The following is a 22,108-nucleotide window of genomic DNA, read 5'->3' as shown; positions in this document are numbered from 1 at the left end:
ACCAACCTGCCGGGTTGTAAATCTCCTTAATGATGCACGAGTTTAAGATGCTCATTTGTTTGAGTTTGTTTATAGATCTTCACTAAATGTCACTAATTATCATATTTCCTGCTGCTGCGCTCTGTGAGGCTGAACTTCAGACCATCAGGTAGATCATCTATAACGTCTCCGGCTGTTAACATCGTTAGATGATCTGACTCTGCGAAGGTTTTCACCGTCAGTAGAGACATGTCGCGCTCTGTGAGCCTCATCCACATCAAAGGCTGCAGCATAAAGGAAACGTGCAGCATTAATGAGATGCTGCAGTCCTTTCAGCGCGTTCGGCTTCCATGTGACTGGCAGACGCATAATAGGTTTCCCTCTCTGTCCCCATAAGATGCCAGCTGCACGGATACCAACTGTGCAGCTCCCTGCAGAAGAGGCGGCACGTGTTCATCCATCTGAGCCCAGCTACTCACACACACACACACACACACACACACACACACACACACACACACACACACACACACACACACACACACACACACACACACACAGAGGAGAGAGAAACAGGCTGCACACACACAATATTAGCTCACATTCAGCCTACACAACACCAGCCTTGCATTTCTGCAGAAAACGGGTAATCTCTACCAATTCCACCAGTTGGTGCCGCCATGCGTGAAACTGGAGCACAGCCAGTAGCTGTCAACCAGAAGGACCAGTAAAGCTGCTGGATGCATTAAAAAAGACATTTAACAATTAAAGCAAGATCAATTTCCATTTGCATGATTTATTCTTGATCTGTTTTTCTACCAATAACTGAATGATTAAAGTCTTCAACTTATTTTGGAGGAGATTTGTGTTTACAGAGACTTCAGAAATAATTTTATTTGTTGTTTCTCTTTGTTTATTTTGAATATTTAAAATGTCTTCCAGTTCCAGTGTCAAATGTTCGTTAGAATTTAATGTTTGTTGATTTTTCAGAATGTGTTCTTGTTACCAATCGTTACTTGAAAATGGTTTCAAAACAACATTATTGTCGTTTATCACAATAACTTTTGGCAAAATGTGTTAATTTGACAAACGGCTGTAAATGTGAGAAAAAGAAGCAGCTGGACTTCCAGTCCTGTCTATGGCGGACGGTCGCCAGTTAATGCTGTTATGATGGCCATTAAAGTGGCAATCAGAACTATTAATTACTCCGTTTTTAGATCACTGTGTGGCTGTAACTGCATAACAACATTCACAGCCCCCAAAACATTCATGCTCTGGAAAAACATTTTATTTGTAATGCAATTCTTTAGGATATTAGTAGTCACATCCAGAAGTGTGATTTGTATCGCTAAGCTGCCCACAGTATCGGCATTGATTCACATTTTCAAATGTATTCATAGTTATTGATGCTCATTGATCAGATACTGGATGAAAACAGCAAAAATAACCCGACAATACGGACAGTTTGGGGGATTTAAAGTTCTGTCACATCTTTGTGTGGCTGTTCTGAATAGTGCATGCATTCTGGGATCAAGGTTGTTTCATCCTCATCTCATTTTATGCATCCATTTTTTCCCTCATATTTTGGGATCAAAAGTGACCAGACCTGTTACGATAACAAATGATGCTGGATGATAAGATCTCCCAGAAGTTATTGCGATAAGCGATATTGTTTTGTGACTATTCTCACATTCTCCAAGATCAATACATTTTAAATTCTAATGAAGATTTGACACAGAAACACATTTTAAATATCCAGAATAAATAAAACAACAGACAAGATGAATGATGAAGTCTCTGTAAAGAAAATTGTCCTTCAAAATAAGGGCTAGCTGAGACCAAAACACCAGTTTTTGGTAGAAAGAGAAAAATTATAAATCATGCAACTGAAAGTGGAGCTCATTTAAATTTATCATGCAAATTATTTATTGTTTATTGTGAGCAATAAATAATCATACAAATTATTCCAAAGGTAGATCAACCTGTCAGTTTCACTTTTAAATATCAAGCATGCCGATGTGAGTGAAGCGTCTGCACAGCAAAGCTGTTATGCAAAGTAAGGCAATGTCCGTGTTTTTCTGCTGTGATAAGTACGGTGACTGAGAGTTCAGGTCGCATACAAAAACATTTTGTCCAAAGTTTGGCAACACCAGCTGATCAGCTCCACTCTTGAGCCTTCTGTGATGTCATCCACTCAAACAGGCACCGCCAAATTGGCTGGGGGCTTTATTCTTTAACATCACGTTTTAAAAACTTGACATTTTGTAAAATCCAAACCCAGTTTTCCAGCTGTGTTTTTTCTGTCAGTCTACATCAGTTAGTGAAAAAGAAATGCACTGCAGGATGGTATCTTTAAACTTTTAACCTCAAGTCTTCTGTTGGTGCTTTTAAGCTACTGGTTAGCTAGCTGTGCGCTAATAACAGTTTTGCTAAGAGAATGAAAACAAATCAACAGCTGATAGATATGTGGTGATAAACAACACTTCAAAGCCGATAGATATCAAATGCAGATGTCCCACAGGACCTGAACACATCACCTCTGCCACCTCTGGGAGGTCATTGAACTTTCCATGCATTCTCTCTCCATAACTCCTTGTTATTTTGTGTAACTATTGTTCCTCACCGCCTTCCGAGGATCAACATTTCCCGGCCGGACTCACCGTGTCGGAGTGCAGGTCCTGCTGCTGGCACAGCCGGTACAAGAACGAAGTTTGCTCCTTGAGCAAGGTCTGCCGCGTTGTGAGGAACACCGTTCCGCCGACGTTCAGCCGGACCCACTTGCCGTTGTTCCCCCCGTTGTTGTTGATGACCGAGCCGTTGCCGATGCTCTGCCCCGCCGTCCCGCCGGGTTCGGAGGCTGCGGAGGTGGCGGAGGTCGCGCTCTCCCCCGCCGCCGCCTCTGTGTCTTTGTTGTTGTTGTTATTGTTGTTGTTGCTGTTGTGGTGCTGGGTGCCGCTGAGGTGCGTGGACGGTGCGGCGACGTCCGCCGGTTCCCGCACGTCTTCTGCGGTTGTTGCCATTTGTTGGAAACCCAGACACACGACGTTCAGGCGGACGAACCCGTCTGCAGGCTCCGCTCCTTCTGTCCGCCAACGGTAGCGCAAGCCCCGCCCCCAAGTTGCATTAGCTCAAATATCAGCCACGTTAAGCTTCCCGAAGCAAACATTCTACTTCCGAAAATGCTCTTTCACAATAAGAGCCACATTTCCGGTTTTAGATCGTAACGGTAACCATGTCTATGACGGTAATGTGTTTAACTATGATGACTTTCTGCTTCCAGCCAATGAAAACACGATATTCAAGATTAGACATTGACATTTTAATACGGGAATGCTGATTTAATTGAAAGCAGAGGTGGGTAGAGTTTACAAAAAATGCACTGAAGTAAAAGTAGCAGTACTTTGACAGATTAAAGTAAAGTAAATTACACAAGTAAAAAGGTATTTGGATAAAAAATAAAAATAAAAAAAGTCTACTTAATAACGAGTTACTGATAAACTTATCAGTCATTTAACATTTAAAAATTATAGACAGACCAAGATATAAAGTGGAAATTGTGCCATATTAAGGATGAAAATGACAATAACTCATATAAATAACAAAAAGTAACAATAAGTAAAAAGTATAGCATAGTAAAAATACTCCTAAAAGAAAATTTTAAAAAAGTTACTCAAGTAAATGTAACTGAGTAGTAACCTGATAAACATTTATTTTACATTCTATATGGTTACAGTGTTATGTTTTTACTCTACAATGATAAAACACGCGTGGTAAACATAGAGTTGAAGCAACTTTTTCTACTTCCACCCTGAACGTCCACAGCGAAGCTAACAAGCTCAGTCACGTAGCACCTGGGGGACTCTGCGATCACGTTACTAAATCATAGCAAAGGAATTTAGAAACTACAAACTTGACTGAATGTGAAATTGTTTAAAGGGAGACAAAGAAAAACAAAATATGGGTCTTGTTGAAAAGTTTAAAAAGTTCTCCATTATTAAATTCTTAGACTTCATATTTTCAGGAAGCTTTACAGAGTAAACAACAAATTAATAAACTGTGTAAATTGGGTCTTATCCGTGCTTTCTTTATGTTTTATGTTTAATTCTGTATTATTTGGCCTAAAACATCTCAGTGCTGCCCACTTTGGTTTGGCTGGTGAAGAGTGAAGAATGGATCTGTGACTTTATGTTGTGGAAAAAAATCTAGAAATGTTTTCCTTCTTCTTGAATTTATTTTCTGATTGTTATTCTTTATTTTTATTCTTTAGAATACCTGATTTTGCACATTCATTTGTATTTTCTTCTTTATTATATCATTCATTTCGATCAAGCAGTTACTCTATACTTGAGTCTCATTTTTACCAAATACTTTTTATTCTAATTTATTTTATGGGTCAGAAACTCAAGAAGATCAGCAGCACAGGAAGGAGGTTTGAGAAAGACAAAACATCTAGAGAGATTAAAAAACTGTATTCACTGGATCAAAACCTGTTAAGTCACTTGGTCGCTGTGTTCAGTAGAAATTATTTTCAATGTAGTTGAAACATTTAAAATATTTTTATACAGAAGAAAAGACACAGAGGTAGAAACTCCTGATGGTTAAAGAATAACAAGGATTACTTTTTTTAATGAAAAAAGCTTAACATCCGAACCTAGTTATAGCTAGCTAACAGGTGGAGATGTTAGCTGGCTGTAGCCACCTGTTAGCTGTAGCTAACAGGCCAGCTAACAGGCGGAGATGTTAGCTGGCTGTAGCCACCAGTTAGCTGTAGCTAACAGGTGGAGATGTTAGCTCGCTGTAGCCACCTGTTAGCTGTAGCTAACAGGCCAGCTAACAGGCGGAGATGTTAGCTTGCTGTAGCCACCTGTTAGCTGTAGCTAACAGACGGAGATGTTAGCTCGCTGTAGCCACCTGTTAGCTGTAGCTAACAGGCCAGCTAACAGGCGGAGATGTTAGCTTGCTGTAGCCACCTGTTAGCTGTAGCTTACAGGCCAGCTAACAGGTGGAGATGTTAGCTGGCTTTAGCAGCTAACAGGCAGAGATGTTAGCTAAAATCTTAGCTGGCCTTAGCTGGTCAATATCTCAGGGCCGGCGCAGCGTGGGCTTCATGGTGACGAAGGGAAACGTGTAGGTTTCTGGGAGACCCTGATGAGCCGTGAGGTTGAAGGACCTCCAGGAGAACGGGGGGAGTCCCCCCTGGGTGGTGGGCCCGTTTACGGCCTCGGCGGTCAGTTGCAGGGCCATCTGGTAGTCTGTCACCTGGAGAGAAAGTAACTCTCCTCAGTGGAAGTTTCTGGTGCCCAGCTGTGAGGTCATCTTCTACAGAAAGCTTCATCTAAATCACACAGTCTGCAGACGACCCTGTAACCAGAATCTGTTGTGACAGCTCTGATCCTCTGACTTGATTTACTGTAAACACCCTTACTCTGCAAATGCTGATTTACTGTGATGCAGCGTCAGCACAACAGCACTTCAGAGAAGGGATGAAGCCGCTGAAACGCCATCTTTCATCTCATCAGCCATGACTCCCTATGGACGTTTAACACCTGATGGTCCAGTCGACCCGGTTCTACTGGAACCAGAACTCCATCATCTGCTCCACCTCCTGCTGCTGTGGTTCTCTCTCTCTCTGGTCTGAGTCAAACCAGCCTGTTCCCCTCCTGGCCTGTGGGGGCGCTGCACCAAGAACCACTGAAGGAAACGACACACTGAAGGCACTGAGAGCAACTTCCTTCTTCACCAGATGGAAACAAGATGGAGGCGTCAGATTTTAGCGGCTGGAGGATTTCTCTTTAGTCTTTGGCTAAAGACCAGGAGCCATTTCTGCTGCTAGCGCTAGGCTAGCGGTTTGTTTTGGATGTTTTGCATCAAATGTAGAGTATTGGTCCCAATAGAACCGAGTCTACTGGACTATCAGTAGGGAAAACAACCTATATGCATTTAACATTCCTAAATAAGGTGTTCTGGCTATAACTGAAACATGCTCTGACCTTGGTGTCATAGCAACCTCCTGGGCGTGGCCTCCTTGGTCTCAGGTCGTTACGGCAACAGATGGTTTTACATGGATGGCCCTTGGAGTAGGGATCTCTCTTATAGTCTGGAACACAACCGGATTGGGTTTTAGTTGTCCAGTTTACAGTAGCGAATGTCTGCATAGTCGCTAAAACAATACGTCTATTTTCACCAAACAAGTTAGACATGTTGAGAGGAAAATAATGGATAAAAAAAACATTATTTTAGTGACGACTGAAGCGATTCAGTCTCACCTGCAGCAGGAGTTCATATAGAGGTCAGCAAAACACAGCTTTTATTTTGATAGTCCACTTCTGTTCATTGCCAAACTAATTTGCATATTAGCTAAATATTTACCTTTGACCTAAATATTTAGTTTTGAAAATAAATGCCTAGTAAAATTAAATGTCTAGTTAAATATTTAAATTTTACCTAAATATTTTGTTAGCAAACATGTTAGCTGAAAACATATCCTGTTTTCGGCTAACATGTTCAACATGTTAGCTTTAGCCATGTTAGCTTTAGCTACATGTTTAGTTCAGAATCTAAATATTTAGTTTCCCTTCTAAATATTCAGTTCAACATGTTAGCTTTAACTAAATATATTGTCAGGAAGCTAAATATTTACTATGTTAGACTTGATAACTAAATATTTAGTCTGGAAATTAAAAATTTAGCTTGTGAATTAAATATTTACAAATGTACAAATAACAAGCTGAAGATATTGGGGATCAATAAAGTATATTCTATTCTATATGAATTTCTCTATATCAGGCTAAATAAACCAGAGAGTTCAGAAACACCTGAACTCTTCTTCCTTCTCCATCCTGATGCTCAGTTTGGACCTCAGCGCGTCGCTTTCAGCCCGTCTGGATGCTGACTTGTGATTGGCTCATTCACTCCTTATGTAACACACAGTGGGGCTGGTGTACCTAATAAAATGTCCGGTGATTATAGATTATGAATACAGTTTTTGTTAGACCTACTGTTGTATCTCATGATGTATTTGAGGGAGCTGAGGTCGGACACCTTGGCCTGGTCCCTGCGGAGGATTTTGGCTCGGGGGCAAAGGTCGTAGGAGAAGTCTTCTCCGTAGCGCCCCCACATGGTGGCGTACCCGCTCTGGGCGTAGACCTCGGCGTGGAACGGGACGTTGTAGGACGGCCAGTAACCTGCCGAACGCGGGAGGCCAGGTGAACGACCCAGACCGAGCGGATCGAGAACCAGAGACGGAGGCGGCCGCCCACCTCTGCGTAAAGCCGGAGTCTGGTCGGAGTGGACGACGTTCCCGGGAATCTGCTCCACCACCGTCAGCGCGCCGGCCCGGATGCTGCGGCGCAGCAGAACCCTGCTCAGGTCCAGAACCAGGTACTGGCTGTTGTAGGTTCCTGAAACCCAGAGCGTCGCAGCACAGCGAGGAAACCGATTCCAAAAGGTTTACAACGGATCTGAAAAGTGTGGCAGGCTTTTCTATTCAAGATCCTTCTAGCTTTTATAAAATTTACAAAAATGTCAAAGAAAATAAAATTTTATTAGAAGTTGGACGCAAAAAAATCTATCCATCCATCCATGGATGGATGGATGGATGGATGGATGGATGGATCGGTCAACAAAGTATTTCCACTTTGTTGACACGAAGTGAAAATAGCAACTGTTGGTTTGTGATGACAAATCAGACTTAATCCAGAAATTGTAGAGCTCTGAATTATTTTTTCTTCATGCCGTTCTTCAAACATTTCATTCCAGGTTACAGCATGACATGAATTCAACCAACAGGAGGAAAAACTCTCCCTCTGAACCACCTGGCTCTTAAAGCATCGGCTCCTATTAAGGGGTAGAGACAGCATTTACATTTCCAGAAAGATAAAAAACACATTGGTGCTAAACTATATTCCTAGAAAAATATTACATGATTACAATTAACTCCAACAACTTCAAAACTAAATCAAAATCAATCTGACCAAACAAAATCCAAAACATCTCCTCTCCCTCTCAACGGATTCTCCCAGTGAGGCTCATTGAAACACCTTGTCAGCACTGCTCATGGGCGCGTTTCCATGGCAACACATGACCAGGTGACCTCAAGAAGAAGAGAGAATGATTACAACATAACATTAAATACAGCAAGTTACTTCCTCCAAACAAAAGCAATACATTTACCAGATGAATTAGAAAATAGAAGAACAAAAACCAGCACCTGTTAGGGAGTAAATCCTTCACATCAACCAACAAACAAACAAAACTGGTTAGAAAGCTACGAGTTATAAAAACAATCTGTTCTGGGTCAGGACGGTCCGCCCAAAGTGGAACAACCCTGAACAGAATCAAATGGGACCGCGGTTTGACCCCCTGCTGTGGTTAGAGTTCCTCTAAAATGAACACATGAACCTGCTGGCCAGAAAACACAGCAAACCGACAAACGTTCCTCCAAACAACCACGTCAGGGTAGGAAAACATGGTGAAGGTCTTTAACGATGTTATCTATGAACACAATTAAACTTTTCAGATTTAATTGTTTAAAACTACTCATCGTTTTGTGTTGGTCCGTCACATAAAATCACAATGAAACACGTAGAAACAAAATCAGAATTCAAGCAAAATTCAAGGTCCATCAATACTAATGGAGCTTATACTAATACTAGTATATATTTATACTAGTATAAATATATACTAACCCTGACCACTTTAAAGAGCTTCAGTAATTCAGGGGAAATCTATAAATGTTACCGTCCCTCTATAGCAACCACATGATAAATGTGACTCTAACATCTGAAAGTCTGAATTTTCTGATTCACCTGAAGAACAAACAATTATGAAACTATTGTAGGCGTCTCTGGCTGCTTCTTGCATAAGACTTTCCCAGCAGAGCTAACAAGCACCATCATGTTCAGTGAGGCGGAGACGGGAAGACTCCGAAACACTCGATCTGTTTCCTCCTGATGGTCCGTTAGACTCGGTTCTACTGGAACCAGAACATCTGCTCCACCTCCAGCTGCTCTGAGTCAAACCAACCTGTTCCCCTCCTGGCCTGTGGGGGCGCTGCACCAAGAACCACTGAAGGAAACGACACAAAAACCTCTGAAGACACTGAGAGCAACTTCCTTCTTCACCAGATGGAAACAAGATGGAGGATTTCTCTTTAGGCTGAAGACCAGGAGCCATTTCTGCGACATTGTAGATAGAATAAAAATTCTAAATATTTAGGAGTTTTCTAGAAAAAACAAGAAAGTTTTAAAGTTTGAAAACATGAAAATTTTCCGGAAAAAATATTTTTTGAAAAGTCAGAACTTTTCAGGGGGAAAAAAAATCAAAGATTTTCTCTTTTCTAGAAAACATATTTAAAATTGAAAAGTCAAAAAGAAAAAAACATTTTCAAGAAAATATCAGAATTTTCTCCTGCAAAGTTTTGACTCTTCAACGCAGAATTTTTCTTGTTTTTTAAAGAAAGTTTATATAACTTAAAATGTGTATAATTTACATTTATATTAATTGTGCTGTAAAATGGCAAGTTTCATATTTTAACTATAAAGTCGGTTCGCTGCGGACGGGAAGCTGCAGGCTCGGCTGAAAACGGTGCAGATTGTGACTTTAAACATCCCGTTTGCTCATCAGGTGAATTTTGTCTGGTTGTGGCTCAGATCCCACCTGAGTTGTATCTGGAGAAGAGCTGCGCCCACTCCTCTCCGCTGCGGGCCAGGCCGTTGGCCAGGCGGACCCTCTGCCAGGCCAGCAGGCGGCGTGGGCTGAGCCGCGAGAACAGCGAGGCGTTGAAGACGCCGATGGAGGTCTGCGTCATCAGCAGGCCGCTGCCCAGCAGGTAGAAATCATCCAGAGACATGAGGAACCCTGCAGGACGAGGAGGAGTTAGTCTGACATCCTACTGCAACATTTTCAAATAAAACAAGACAAATAAGCAGGATTCAAAGGTTTACACCGCCACCTAGTGGCGGTTTTTGACATGGACACTCGCCCAGGGTGGCAGTAGAAACGGGACACACTGACAAAATATAACATCTGCAGCTAAAGATTACTTTAGTAATTTCTTAATCTGACACTTAATTGGATAAAGAGCTGTCACATTCTGCAGATTTGCAACTACTTAAGCTTAAAAATACAAATAAATAAATTGATTCAGTAAAAGAACATAATTTGGGTCACTTTCTTCCACAATGTTTGCTAATATTTGGAAAGTTTAATAAATAAAAGCTGGTTTGGGTTCAGCAAATTCAACTTTTCAGTAAAAATCTCTGGATAAACTTGATTCTGCATGTTTATAAAAAGACTTTAAAATACTTTGTGTTAACATTTTACATTTGGTGAAAATTATGTTGATAAATAGTTTTATCCTTATTACATCATTGAATTGCAGTTAGGGTTAGTCAAATTCAGTTAAATTCAGTCAAAGGGCCACAACCGGCCCTCAGAACACACTTTGGACCCCCTGGCTTAAAACACAACAAGGTCTACAAACCAAATGAGAGAAAAGACTAAAAACAAAGGAATAAAACGAGACGGCAAGATAATAACGAACAACACAGAATATGGCAAGACATTACTGCCAATAATACATCCAGAAATGTCAGGAAACAAACACCATGCAGGTAAAGAAGTAAAGAAAAAGCCACAACATTAAAGTTATTACAAACAACCAATAACCAGAGCAACAAGATGGCGGATCCTGCTGGATTCCTGCGCCGTTTCATTGCTTCAGTTTAATAAAGTAAAGTGAAAACCTCGCCTGCTGCGCTCTATAAATAGCTCCTTAAAACCACTTTGGTTCTGATGGAGTGGAGCCCGTAAGAGGATTTTTTACTTGACAAATCTTTGGCCTGAACACCTGAGTCTCCTCTGACGGCACCGTCAGGGAGGGAATGCATTTCAGCTCATGCTGACTTTGTGACTCACAGCCGGGAGGACCGACCGCTCAGTGGGCTCAGAGTAAAATCTGCAGGTGTTGTGACATGTGGATGAGTTAAGCCTGGGCTTGGTACCCGGGTAGCTGCTGAAGGACATCTGCCCGGTGTGGACGCGCGGATCGGAAACCCTGAAGTCCCAGTGTTTGTAGATCCGCATGGTGGCGGCGTAGCTGTACCAGCTGGAGTGGCCCAGCAGCAGGTTTTCATAACCGGGCAGAACCTGAGCAGCCGACAGAGAGCAGGACGTCACGATGACCCACACAGAAACACAACCGGTTCATCAGGAGGGTTGGCTCGCTCTGACTTTAAAATTCATTTTTCATGTTTTTGCCTGACCAAACTTTTTTGTATGTTTTTTATCATAATTGCAAAAACTATTGTTTTGTTTTCCGTTTTACCTGATCAGCCGTAAACTAACCATGAAAGCAGCGACTGTTCTCTAACCAATCTATACATGATTGTAGATTTAAAATAGAAACGTGTTTTTAACTTTTGCCATGTTTAAAAAAAAAACAATAAAACTTAAATGTTTGGGTTGATCACATTTTTCTACATTTTTTGTCTTTTTTCTCAGTCTTGGTTCATTTTGAAAAGTTTATTAAAAGGGAATACCAAAGTCTACATTTTATCAGAGGTTACTGAATGTTAATGGCTGATTTTACTAATAAATCATATTAAAACAGAAAATTGTCCCCTCTTACATTTCCTATTTTAAGATTTTAAATTGTCTATCTCTTTTTTGATAGGCTGCTCCCTAAAAATAGTTTTTAAATCTGTATTAACCGGCAGCCTAAATTTAATAAGCACATAGAATAAAAATGAATTCTGACCAACGGCCACCTAAAATCATTTCATGGGCCGCAAATGGCCCCCGGACCACACTATGGAGGCCCCTATATTTGTAACTTGTCACTATATAAATAAAAATTGCTTTGATTTGATTAATAAAATATTTAAACATACAACTGTTGGCTTATGCTTATTATATTTGTTATACTTGTGTGTCCAAGTGGACTCTAGAGGGCCACATAAAAAGCTGTGGTGGGCCAGATTTGGCCCCCGAGCCTTATGTTTAACACAAGTTCTTTAGAAGGAGGAAAGTAAAGAGAGAAGTGCAGACCAACCTCCGCTGATCCCGTTTTCTCTCTGACCTTTTGCTCATAAAAGCAGTCAGAGCTGCTGAACGGTCCAACACGGCTCAGCCTGACCTTTATGAGGGCCGTGCAGAGGCCCATCCCGGGCCGCCTGAAGGCGGCCGAGCCCGCCGAGGAGTTGGAGCGAGGCGTCAGAGCCGGGACCAGGTCCAGGAGGTCACCCACACCATTCAGGAACTGGAGCGCGAACAGCGGCAGGGCCTGAGTGAGAGGCACAGATTAATGAAGTGATAGTCTGACAGGGCGCCAGCACACACACACACACACACACACACACACACACACACACACACACACACACACACACACACACACACACACACACCTCCCTGTGTCTACTTTTGGCCCACTCTGCAGCTCCAGCGTGCAGCCCGTCCAGCTGGGCCAGGATCAGTCCCACATGCTTCCACAGGGGGTCGCTGTTCCTCCTCTGAGCCGCCTGCTCTCTGGCCCAGCTGTCCTGTTTGCTGCGGATCCAGCAGAAATAAATGCGTCATATTTATAATTAGGGACATTATAAATAGAAAGAAAAGGAGGAGCAAATTAATTTCAAAAACTTCTGAGACTGAAAAGTTTAAAATTTGTTCAAAAAAAGGTGAAATTAACATCGGAAATTTTCTAGGAAAAATTTGGAAGTTTTTCATTTTGAAAAGTCAAACATTTTCCACTTTTCAAAATGTTCAACTTGAGATTAATCTCAACATTTCTGATTTTCTTTTAGCACATATTTGACTTTTCAAACTCAGATTTAGTTTAGGCTGAAATTCCTCATTTTCTTATTTTCTACCTACAGTTCATTCTAATTCCTTCCTTCTAATTCATGTACAGCACTTTCACTTGCCTTGTTGCTGAAAATGTGCTATATAAATAAAATTACCTTATTTTAAGATATCACAAATTATTGATAAATGATTGAAAGTCATCATACCTGATGAAGTGTTTTAAGGGGATTAAAACTCGCTCATCCTTGACCAGCTGAGGAAACATGTTGGTGTAATGGCTGAACATCTGTCTGCAGGAAAAGCAAGAAAAACATCTGGGTGAAGTTTATCCATTCACTCTTTACAAACTGAACAATATCAGTTTATCTCAGAGTTCACAATTGATTTTATTTATTGTTTTATTTAGAATATTTAAAATGTCTTCCAGTTCCACGGTTAAATCTTCATTAGCATTTTAAGCTTATTGATCTGTCAGAATGTGTTCTGGTATTACTATTATATTATTTGAAAATGGTGTCAAAACAACAATATTATCATTTATCGCAATAACTTCTGGGATTATTTATTGTCCAGAAAATTCGTTGTAACAAATCTGGGCCCAAATATTACAATTCAAATGCTGAGACAGATGGAAACTTCAAAATTTAAATAGGAAAAAGGGAGCTCTGTTATTTAAATTCCTTAACAAAAGTATGTTTTTTTCTTCAAAATCTCTTTCTCTTTCTTACTGTTTATTCAATGTCACAAGCTGTTCTTATTTTAATTATGTAAAGCACCTTGAAATGCCTTGCTGCTGAAATATGCTATACAAATAAAATTTGATTGATTGATTGATTGATTTAGTCAACATTAGAAATAATGTTGGTAAAACTGGTGTGATGTCAGAAAAAAAACGTTGTATCATTTGTATGATGAAACATCAGCTTTTATCTGTGTTCCAGCAACATTTTTGTTTTTTTGTCAGTCAGTTTAGTGGGCTCACCCAGCAGTCAGGTAGCCCTCCAGGTAACCAGCCAGGTAAAATGTGATTTCATCGTCCTGCGGCGCTCCTCCAAAGCCGGCCTGGATCTCCAACACGCCCCATCCAGAGAGCAGCAGAGAGTCGTTGAAGAATCCGCAGGCGCCCCCGTCCCGCGCCATCACCCCCTCCTGCAGGGTCACGCTCTTCTGGGCAGCATCCCAGTTCACCGTGGCCTCTGGGAGATTTACCATTGTACCAGGATGGACAGGGTTACAGGGTTGAGGTTAGATAACGCATTATGTAATATAATGTCATGGCACCATTTTAAAGAAAGAAATAGCTTTTATTGATTTTATTTTATTTTTTTATAGATGTAAATATATATTTTAATACTTTTGAAAGCTGGATTTGACATGGGTACATTGAAATAAGAAAACTAATTCTGATTTCACAGATTTCTAATTATGTTATTTATATGACTAAATAACAGTTGATGCAAAATAATATTTCTAGTGATTACTAATCTTCTCTAAACACATTTTTTAATGTCAATGGGAAAACTATATGGAAGTAGGAAAAAACCTTCCTGTTAATTCACATCCAAAAATATTAAATAACTGCATCTAACATATTAGATATTTAATCAGTTCAGTTAGTTATCCAACCAAACATAAGTGCATTACTCACGGTAAATTTGCACCTTGCTAATTTGTCTTCCAACTCCATCCAGCGATGCAGCCACAGAGCACAGCAGGACGCACAAACAGATGCTCGGTTTCCTCATCATATATGAGGTTCTGAACGGACAGTAACACCGAAAATTAGTGCGACAGCGGTCAAGAATTCATGATGATAGTCGGCAGAAAAATACTTCCCAAATTGTTTGTTAAATGACTAAAAACAAAATGTTGAAGTAAGGATAAAGAAAATAGCAGTCACCCCAGATGGGACTCGAACCCACAATCCCTGGCTTAGGAGGCCAGTGCCTTATCCATTAGGCCACTGGGGCTACGTAAGAAAGCCCATCAGCGTGATACTATTTGTTAGTACAAATGCATAGTGGGCTTGAATATTGTCAGGATTATGTTGCTCTTTTTTTTTCAGACGATTTATTAACATAATAAAGAGGAACTTAATTTTGGATTATTTGGATTAGTCACATTAACGGTTTTGCTGTTTACGGTCCTGTTAGGCTCCTGAGCGGTACCATTATCACAGGGGTTATTCGGATGTTAAGATGCAAAATATTTATATATATATTACATTATTATTTTTATGTAGCTCTCCTAATATATTTTTTATTACATAAACATTAGAAAAACGATTAGTAGCTGATATTTAAGTTAGGGGTAAAGTTGGGTCATATTAAGGCCGATACTCCTATATTAGAGTGATGGTAAGTTCCGCGCTTGCGCATTAGGATCCTTGACTGGAGAGAAGATAATTTGACGTTAGCTCGTTAAATAAATTTTCTCCATGGAGGTAAATATTGTAGGTAACATTTAAAGTTCTTTTAGTCATTTTAGTGTTAAGGTTTATTTTCAAGAATTAGTGTTTCTCTCAGGACGTCTTTGTTGTTCACCTGCTGGAGTAACTTGGTGTCGTTAGCAACGACAAAAACAGGCTGTAGCAACGAGACTTCTGAGTTAAACTCACTGAACATCATCATCGGTGTGCTGTCTCTTAGGACTTTAAAAAATCCCTGATGCCGCTGTTTGGAAATACATTCAGCCCGAAGAAGACTCCGCCTCGCAAATCTGCATCTTTGTCCAGCCTTCATACGGTACCATCCGAAAATATTTTTACTTTTCAATCTTTTCACAATTTGTACCGTTATAACCACAAACTTCAGAGTGTTTCATTGATAATTTGGAGTTTACGCTCATATTCCAGAAAATACGTCACCAACTTAATAAGTTCAATTCAGATTCTAATTCTAATTCAAAAAACGTCATTTATCCCAAAGTTAAATGAAATGTGTTGCTGTGGAAGGAGAAGCTGTGAGCAGTTTTGTATTTTATTCACAGTTCTGCTCTTTTTGTTTTGCTTTATCACATAAAACCCAAATAAACTGAAATGAAGTTTATGGTTGTAACCAGAGTTAAGTAGTAACTAGTTGTACTTATTAAATTACATTTACTTGAATAAGTTTTTTTTAAATGTTTTTTTAGGAGAAATTTTTATTTTTTATAATTGTGTGTACTTTTAACTTTAGTAATAATTGTATTATGAAGTATTTCTACTCTTACTTGAGTGATTTTCTACCCACTGAATGAAAAACACACACCTGCAGTTTTTATTAAAATTTCAGACGTTTTTATTGAAAGAAAGTGATTTGGAAAAAAATGTTTAGCTTGATTTTGTTTTCGTTGTATGAATTATTGTAATTTAGTCCTTTAAAATACCAAAATTTGCACTTATTTTTATTTTTGGCTCATCTGATGATGTCATTTCTAAATATGAATTGATTGATAATTTGATCAGTTGCTCAGACTTTTTGCCAAATACTTTTTTACTCTTACTCTGATGGCTATCTTTTATTTCACTTGAGTAAAAATATGTTGAATTATTTCTACTCTTACTTTTGTTATATTTTTGGGGACTCTGCTCTCCTCTGTTTGCAGAGCTTCATATTATTGTACCAATAATGTAGGTTTGTTTATTTTACCTATAAAGTTGATCTGATAATTGTTTGTCTTGTTGTGTTTCAGTTGGATCGCTCAACAAGAGAAATAGAGCTCGGCCTGGAGTCGGGACCTCCAGCGATGAACTTAGGAGGCCAGAGCTGGAAATTTGAGGACGGACAGTGGATAACAGGTGAGGATAACGGCTTTTATTCAGACTAATTCTTCTGAATGTGGCCGTTATCAGATGATGTTAATGTTTTTCTTCAACCAGAATCTGGTGGAAATGCTTCTACTAAGGAGGTGCAGCGGCTTAAGAAACGAAATCTGCAGCTGGAGGAAGAAAATAACCTTCTAAAATCAAAGATTGAAGTTCTGATGGACATGGTGACGCCTAATTTTGTCTTCTCACTATGAAATAATAATAAAGATGATATGAATTTCAAACCCCTGTTAGTTGTTATCCAAACTGGCTCTGTAAAACATTTTATATTTTATTTTGCACTTTACTTTCCATGTTTTCTGGTTATGTTAATAAATTCATTAAAGTATTGCATTCTGTAATTTAATTTCTTCTTTCAAGCTGACAGAAACTACAGTGGAGTACCACCTGATGGAGAAAGAAATCGAAGACATGAAAACTCAACACCGAAGAAAAAAATGACAATCCACTCTAGTTAGATTTTTTTTTTTAAGAGTTTTTTTTAAAGATAAAAGGCAGTAAAATGAAACTACGAGTCATTTATCCTCACAATAAGACATTCAGCTTTTAACAGGATGTAAGTCGATTCAGCTGCTTCCTGTTTTTGTCCCATTTTTAAAATATAATATTTCTTTTCGTCTGATTATTTCCACATACAGCCTATTTTTACACACTTTACGTCTAAACTGCATTCAAAAATAACTAACTTTCTCTTAGAATTTTCTGCGTTGTTCTTTTATATTCATTCTAAATGAAAAATCTGGACAAACATTTTAATACATCGTTATTATTCTGTTTTGGTGCTTTTTGTTTGTTTTTGTTTTTTTCTTAGCTTTGGAAACAAAAGACAAATTCAAAATGTTTGTTCTTGTTAAAAAAAAATCCAATTTTGTTGGAAGAATTAATCATAATAAAAATAACCCAGTCATTATTTATGATAAACATCTGGAAGGCTCACTCCTACCTGTGATGCAATATCACTGTTTCTTTTTTGTAGAATGCTGTTTGGATTTCAAAATAAAATGTGTATTCATTATAAAATATCACTTAATCTGTGATCTTTTCTGTTTTGGTGCCTATATATAAGTGTGTACATAAATAATTTAGTAATATTTAACCCAGTCACAGCAATGGGGTTCGTCCTTTTGCAGAAATATTTCACATATTGTTTTTTTTTATATATAAAAAAATGACACAGATAGTCATTGTGGATTATCTGCATGTCTGAATGTGTCCTCTGTTGTTTACTCAGGTTAACGTTTCCATCCGTGTTGTGTTTGTTTTCCTTCTTCTGTTTGCTTTGGTTGAATCCAAATGAATACCGACACTATAACACACTTTTTTGTATGAGCGGAGGATTACTCCTGATTTGATCTGACTCCACATCATAATTTTTTTCATCACAGGAGTAATGATAATATTATGCAAAATGTAAGGAGTAGAAAGTACAAATATTTCTCTTAAAATGTGGGTAAAATAAAAAGTTGTCAAAAAGAGAGATACTTAAGTGAAGTAAAGATACCTGAAAAATCAGTACAGTAAAGAAATACTTTTACTTTTTTACTTTATAGCTCTGTTTAAATGACCCCACGGTACTGATTTGATCACAGTCGGATCAATATTTCTCTATATTTTGTGAATGGGCTGCTGGAGATGGTGTCTCCTAATCTGATTGGAGGATTCTCAGCTCAGTCTGTACAGCGATTGGGTTAGTCCTCACTTTTGCGCATGCGCCGATACCATCGAGTAGGCTGACAGCGCGAGAGACAAAGTAGTTACTCCTTAGCCTTTTATTTCAGCACCTTAAGTCACAGTCTTTACGGTCTTCTGTTTGACTCCTTGGATGGTTCGTTGACTTTTTCGTCTTTGGAGTCTTTAACAGGAAACAATGCCGCGCGGTGGTGAGTATTTTCTTCTGTTCCGACTGCTAAAAGTTTAATAAAATCCGTTCAACTCGCACATGTTTAGCTGTTAGCATGCTAGATGGCTAACCGATCACAGATATTATTTATGATAAAATTATCATTTCTAATATGTGCCGGTGAAGCCGACATAAAAAGCTAACATAGATGTTATATCTACCTTTTTAAATTGTTCGTTTTATGTGTATAATTACTTTTAGCAAGAGTAGATTTAACCCTATTAGCTTACGTGAACATTTTAGGTTGATGACCCCTAGTGGACGAACGGTAGGATTGCATGATGAATCACAGATGTTATGTGAAGATGTCTCAACATGTATTTAATCCTTTATGATCAATTATCTGTTTACAGCAGAGATGTTAGCAGTAATCTGCAGTCAGCTCTGGGTGGAGGAAGTGAACACAATCAAAGGAAAAAACAATAGAAAGATATTATTTTAGAAATACAGTTTATGAAACTAACACACTCCCGTTTTATCAACCCTGTGTGAAATTGAGCTCATTTCAGCTCAAAGATAAATAAACTTTATAATTCTGATGAACATTTGTTTTTGTTTTAATTTATCAAGCAATTAGTTTTTTGCAACAGGCCTAGTTAAACTTTTCAGAGTTATTGTGGATGATGATGATGATGATGATGATGATGGCTGTTAGCAGGAGAGATCTCCTGTAGCAGTCAGTATTACAGTGAACTTGCAGAAGACTCTGACTAAAGACACTCACTTTTGTCATTTTATGTATATTTTAAGATGTCCGTCCTTCAGTGCAGATGAAGGCGTCTGCAAATAAAATGTTTTATTATTAGACCTGTCGCAATAAATTAATTAATCACATGATAAATTAAAATGAGTTTAATAATATCCATTTGCTTAATTTATCGTTTTTCTACCAAAAACTGGATGATAAGTCTTCAGTCTGGTCTCAACCAGCCTTTTTATGAAGGTCAGTTTTGTTTACAGAGACTTAATAATTCATTTTATTTGACATTTCTTTTGTTTGTGTATTTTGGATATTTAAAATGTTTTCCAGCTCCGGTGTTAAATGTTCATTAGAATTTAAAGTTTATTGATGTTTGAGAATGTTTTCTTACATTATTATTATACCATTACTGTTATATTACTATAAAATATTCTCAAAACTACAATATTATCCTTTATCGCAATAACTTCTAGGATGATTCATTATCCAGAAATATTTATTTTCATGACAAGAATAATAACAATTAATATTATTAACAAGCTCAATGAACCTCTGGAATAAGCAAAACTATTAAGAGTTTTATGGCAGCAGAATTTAAGTTGATATATTAGATTAGAGTCAGAGAAGAGAAAGTAAACAAAGGTATTTATAGAAATGTTTGGATGTCAGATTTTCTGTGGTGAAGCTCAGCTAGCGTTTGTTCATACAGTAATGATTTCTCTAAATCCTGCAGGAAAAAAGGGCCACAAGGGCCGAGGGAAGCAGTTCAGCAACCCGGAGGAGATCGACCGACAGATGAGACTCCAGAGAGAGAAGGTGAGTGAAGGTCCTGCAGCAGAAAGAACCAGATTTCCTGTGAAGCTCGTCTGCAGACATCTGTGGTTTGACAGGAGGAGAGCGGTGGAGCGGAGAAGGAGAGCTCAGAGTCAGAGGAGGAGAGCAGCAGTGAAGACGAGTCTGAGGTGAGCGCAGAGCGTCTTACTGAAAACTTTGATTCTCTTCACTTTATTTTGGTAAATTACCAAACAAAAGGAAACAAAAACTCAATTCTGCTTTACAAACCAGAAAAGGACTTTTCAGTTAGGGGCCACACAAAATCAGCCCAAGAGCCACAAGTGGCTCCCGGGCCACATTTTGGACACCCCTGCTTTAAACATTATCTCCAGTATTTCTACATATACAGTGTCTTTACAATTTTGAATAAAAAGTTTATTAACTGTTTCACAATATTGTGCTGTAACCGTTTGTTTTCCACACCCAGTCTAGGAAGAGGAGCGGCGTGGAGGGCCTCATAGAAATCGAGAATCCAAACCGAGTTTCTCAGAAGAGCAAAAAGGTGACAGAGGTGGACGTGAGCGCGCCCAGAGAGCTGAGCCGCAGGGAGAGGTAGGCGCCGCGTTGCTGCTCCTGGAGTCGCTCTGAGGCGCCGCCGCTGAGGCTTTCCCTCCTTCTGCTCCTCAGAGAGGAGATCGAGAAGCAGAAATCAGCAGAGCGCTACAGGAAGCTCCACCAGGAGGGGAAGACGGAGCAGGCCAGGGCCGACCTGGCCCGGCTGGCCATCATCAAGAAGCAGAGGGAGGAGGCCGCCAGGAAGAGAGGTGCCGTACTTTAGATGCATCTTTTGCTACAAATCATCAAACATTCACTGAAGGATCCTGTTGTTGACCATTAAGAAAGAAAATGAAAATGTTGATTTTCTTTTTTAAAAATATAATTAAATTATTTGATTTTTTAAATATTTTTCTAACATCATATAAAAACATTTAAATGAAATAAAATAAATTAATACCTTATTAAAGATTTAAAACAGTTTTAAATTAGACATTTATTACTTCACTGATTCAGGCTTTTTGTTTTTCTTTGGTAACTTGCTGCAGCTGAAAACAAGTGTCTTGATTTCTACTAATATTATTAGCTTTTGATATTTTCTGCCAATTTTCTAATTGTCTGATTATTTTTGCCAAACTTGATTTTATTTTTTGTTTTGTCGTTTATCTACCTGTGATGTTGTGAAGCTCTTTGGTCAGCATAAATAAATATGCCTTATAAATAAAGTTTGAAATGAAAAATCTTCAGAAAGTTCCAGTTAATCGATTGCTAAAATAATCATTAAGTTTGCAGCCAAATTCAAAACCTACATAAAAACCATGAAAGTTAAAATTGTGTTAAAATCGATGTGACCAGTGAACTCTGCTTCTTGTTTTGCTGCAGCTGAAGAGGCCCAAGCTAAGCGTTAGCGCCTCACCTGGAGCGTCACACATTTCAGTCTCAGGGGAACGGAGGAAGTGGACGGACAGCCAGCGTCTCCTGAACGTCCCTGTCCTCCGACCGGAGGGACGGGGACTTCTGGGACAGCATGGACAGAAAAACGGGTGAAGCAACGCCGGAGGAGGACGGATGCAACATTTGGAGAAAAACCTCTGAGTGTTTCAAAGCCCCTTCCTTATTTTTCACCAGGGTTTTTACGTCTAAAGCTGCTAAAAGTTTCATTCCTTTGGATTCACAAATATTTCCCTGTTGATCTAACTAAAGTTTTACAGTGAGGACTTTTATGCTCTTTTGTTTTCCAAGTCAAGCCGCTGATGCAGAGACGACAGGAAACTGTTAAAACAACAGTTTGCGGTTTGTTGTATTGCAGGTTTAAATGTCATGAAGTAGGTTTCTATTTCATAAACAGTTATTATTAAATGTTGCTTTAAGTTTTTTTGAATAAAACAAGATTATTCTGGTTTTGTTTCATGAGGATTTCCTTCATTTTAAAACAGATCTAAATAAAAACTTTGGGCTTCCTTTCAAATGCATCTGAAAAGTATGACGTTTGGTTTATTAAGATATTTTCCACATTTATTCATGATGTCCTTCAATGTTCACCCACCCAGAAACAAGTTGGTTTGCAGGTATAAAACCATTGAGTTTT

The 22,108-nt window shown here is 38.9% G+C and overlaps 4 protein-coding genes and 1 non-coding gene across 10 annotated transcripts in view; 2 read left to right on the top strand and 3 right to left on the bottom strand.

Moving 5' to 3' along the window:
- Positions 1-3,121, bottom strand: part of kctd17 (potassium channel tetramerization domain containing 17) — a 41,305-nt gene extending 38,184 nt beyond the window's left edge. The window contains exon 1 of one of the 4 annotated variants that reach the window (XM_088016314.1): positions 2,640-3,121. In XM_088016314.1, the coding sequence (XP_087872440.1) occupies positions 2,640-2,999 (360 nt within the window). In that variant the 5' untranslated portion in view covers positions 3,000-3,121. The remainder of the gene's footprint in view (positions 1-2,639) is intronic. The other 3 variants (XM_088016315.1, XM_088016316.1, XM_088016317.1) reach the window with 3 other exon arrangements.
- Positions 3,122-3,283: 162 nt separating this feature from the next.
- On the bottom strand, positions 3,284-14,597 carry plbd1b (phospholipase B domain containing 1b). Its single transcript, XM_015000216.2, has 11 exons — positions 14,432-14,597; positions 13,766-13,979; positions 12,990-13,073; positions 12,387-12,528; positions 12,116-12,262; positions 10,983-11,127; positions 9,637-9,837; positions 7,239-7,379; positions 6,978-7,163; positions 5,970-6,076; positions 3,284-5,238 (listed from the first exon to the last, which is right to left on the bottom strand). The coding sequence occupies exons 1-11, from the start codon at positions 14,529-14,531 to the stop codon at positions 5,062-5,064; spliced, it is 1,644 nt and encodes a 547-aa protein (XP_014855702.2). The 5' UTR covers positions 14,532-14,597; the 3' UTR covers positions 3,284-5,061.
- Positions 14,598-14,680: 83 nt separating this feature from the next.
- trnar-ccu (transfer RNA arginine (anticodon CCU)) lies at positions 14,681-14,753 on the bottom strand. The gene has a single exon. It is a non-coding gene; the product is annotated as a tRNA-Arg (tRNA).
- A 391-nt stretch (positions 14,754-15,144) lies between these two features.
- On the top strand, positions 15,145-17,613 carry cby1 (chibby 1, beta catenin antagonist). Of its 3 annotated transcripts, none has more exons than XM_015000224.2 (5): positions 15,145-15,226; positions 15,432-15,527; positions 16,456-16,561; positions 16,643-16,755; positions 16,952-17,613. In XM_015000224.2, exons 1-5 carry the CDS (start codon positions 15,221-15,223, stop codon positions 17,030-17,032), a joined length of 402 nt encoding a protein of 133 aa, XP_014855710.1. In that variant the 5' UTR covers positions 15,145-15,220; the 3' UTR covers positions 17,033-17,613. The 3 variants fall into 3 exon arrangements, with proteins under 3 accessions (XP_014855710.1, XP_014855711.1, XP_014855709.1); XM_015000225.2 differs by having other exon boundaries at positions 15,156-15,235; positions 16,959-17,613; XM_015000223.2 differs by having other exon boundaries at positions 15,156-15,235.
- Positions 17,614-18,303: 690 nt separating this feature from the next.
- Positions 18,304-21,920, top strand: pdap1a (pdgfa associated protein 1a). Its single transcript, XM_015000221.2, has 6 exons — positions 18,304-18,471; positions 19,925-20,007; positions 20,082-20,153; positions 20,453-20,577; positions 20,653-20,789; positions 21,403-21,920. Exons 1-6 carry the CDS (start codon positions 18,459-18,461, stop codon positions 21,426-21,428), a joined length of 456 nt encoding a protein of 151 aa, XP_014855707.2. The 5' UTR covers positions 18,304-18,458; the 3' UTR covers positions 21,429-21,920.
- The last annotated feature ends 188 nt before the right edge of the window (positions 21,921-22,108 follow it).

The sequence above is a fragment of the Poecilia mexicana genome, unplaced genomic scaffold (genome assembly GCF_051168715.1).
Source record: "Poecilia mexicana isolate PSO_F unplaced genomic scaffold, ASM5116871v1 scaffold_19, whole genome shotgun sequence".
NCBI lineage: Eukaryota > Metazoa > Chordata > Actinopteri > Cyprinodontiformes > Poeciliidae > Poecilia > Poecilia mexicana.
This window is presented reverse-complemented; position numbering and strand designations above follow the sequence as displayed.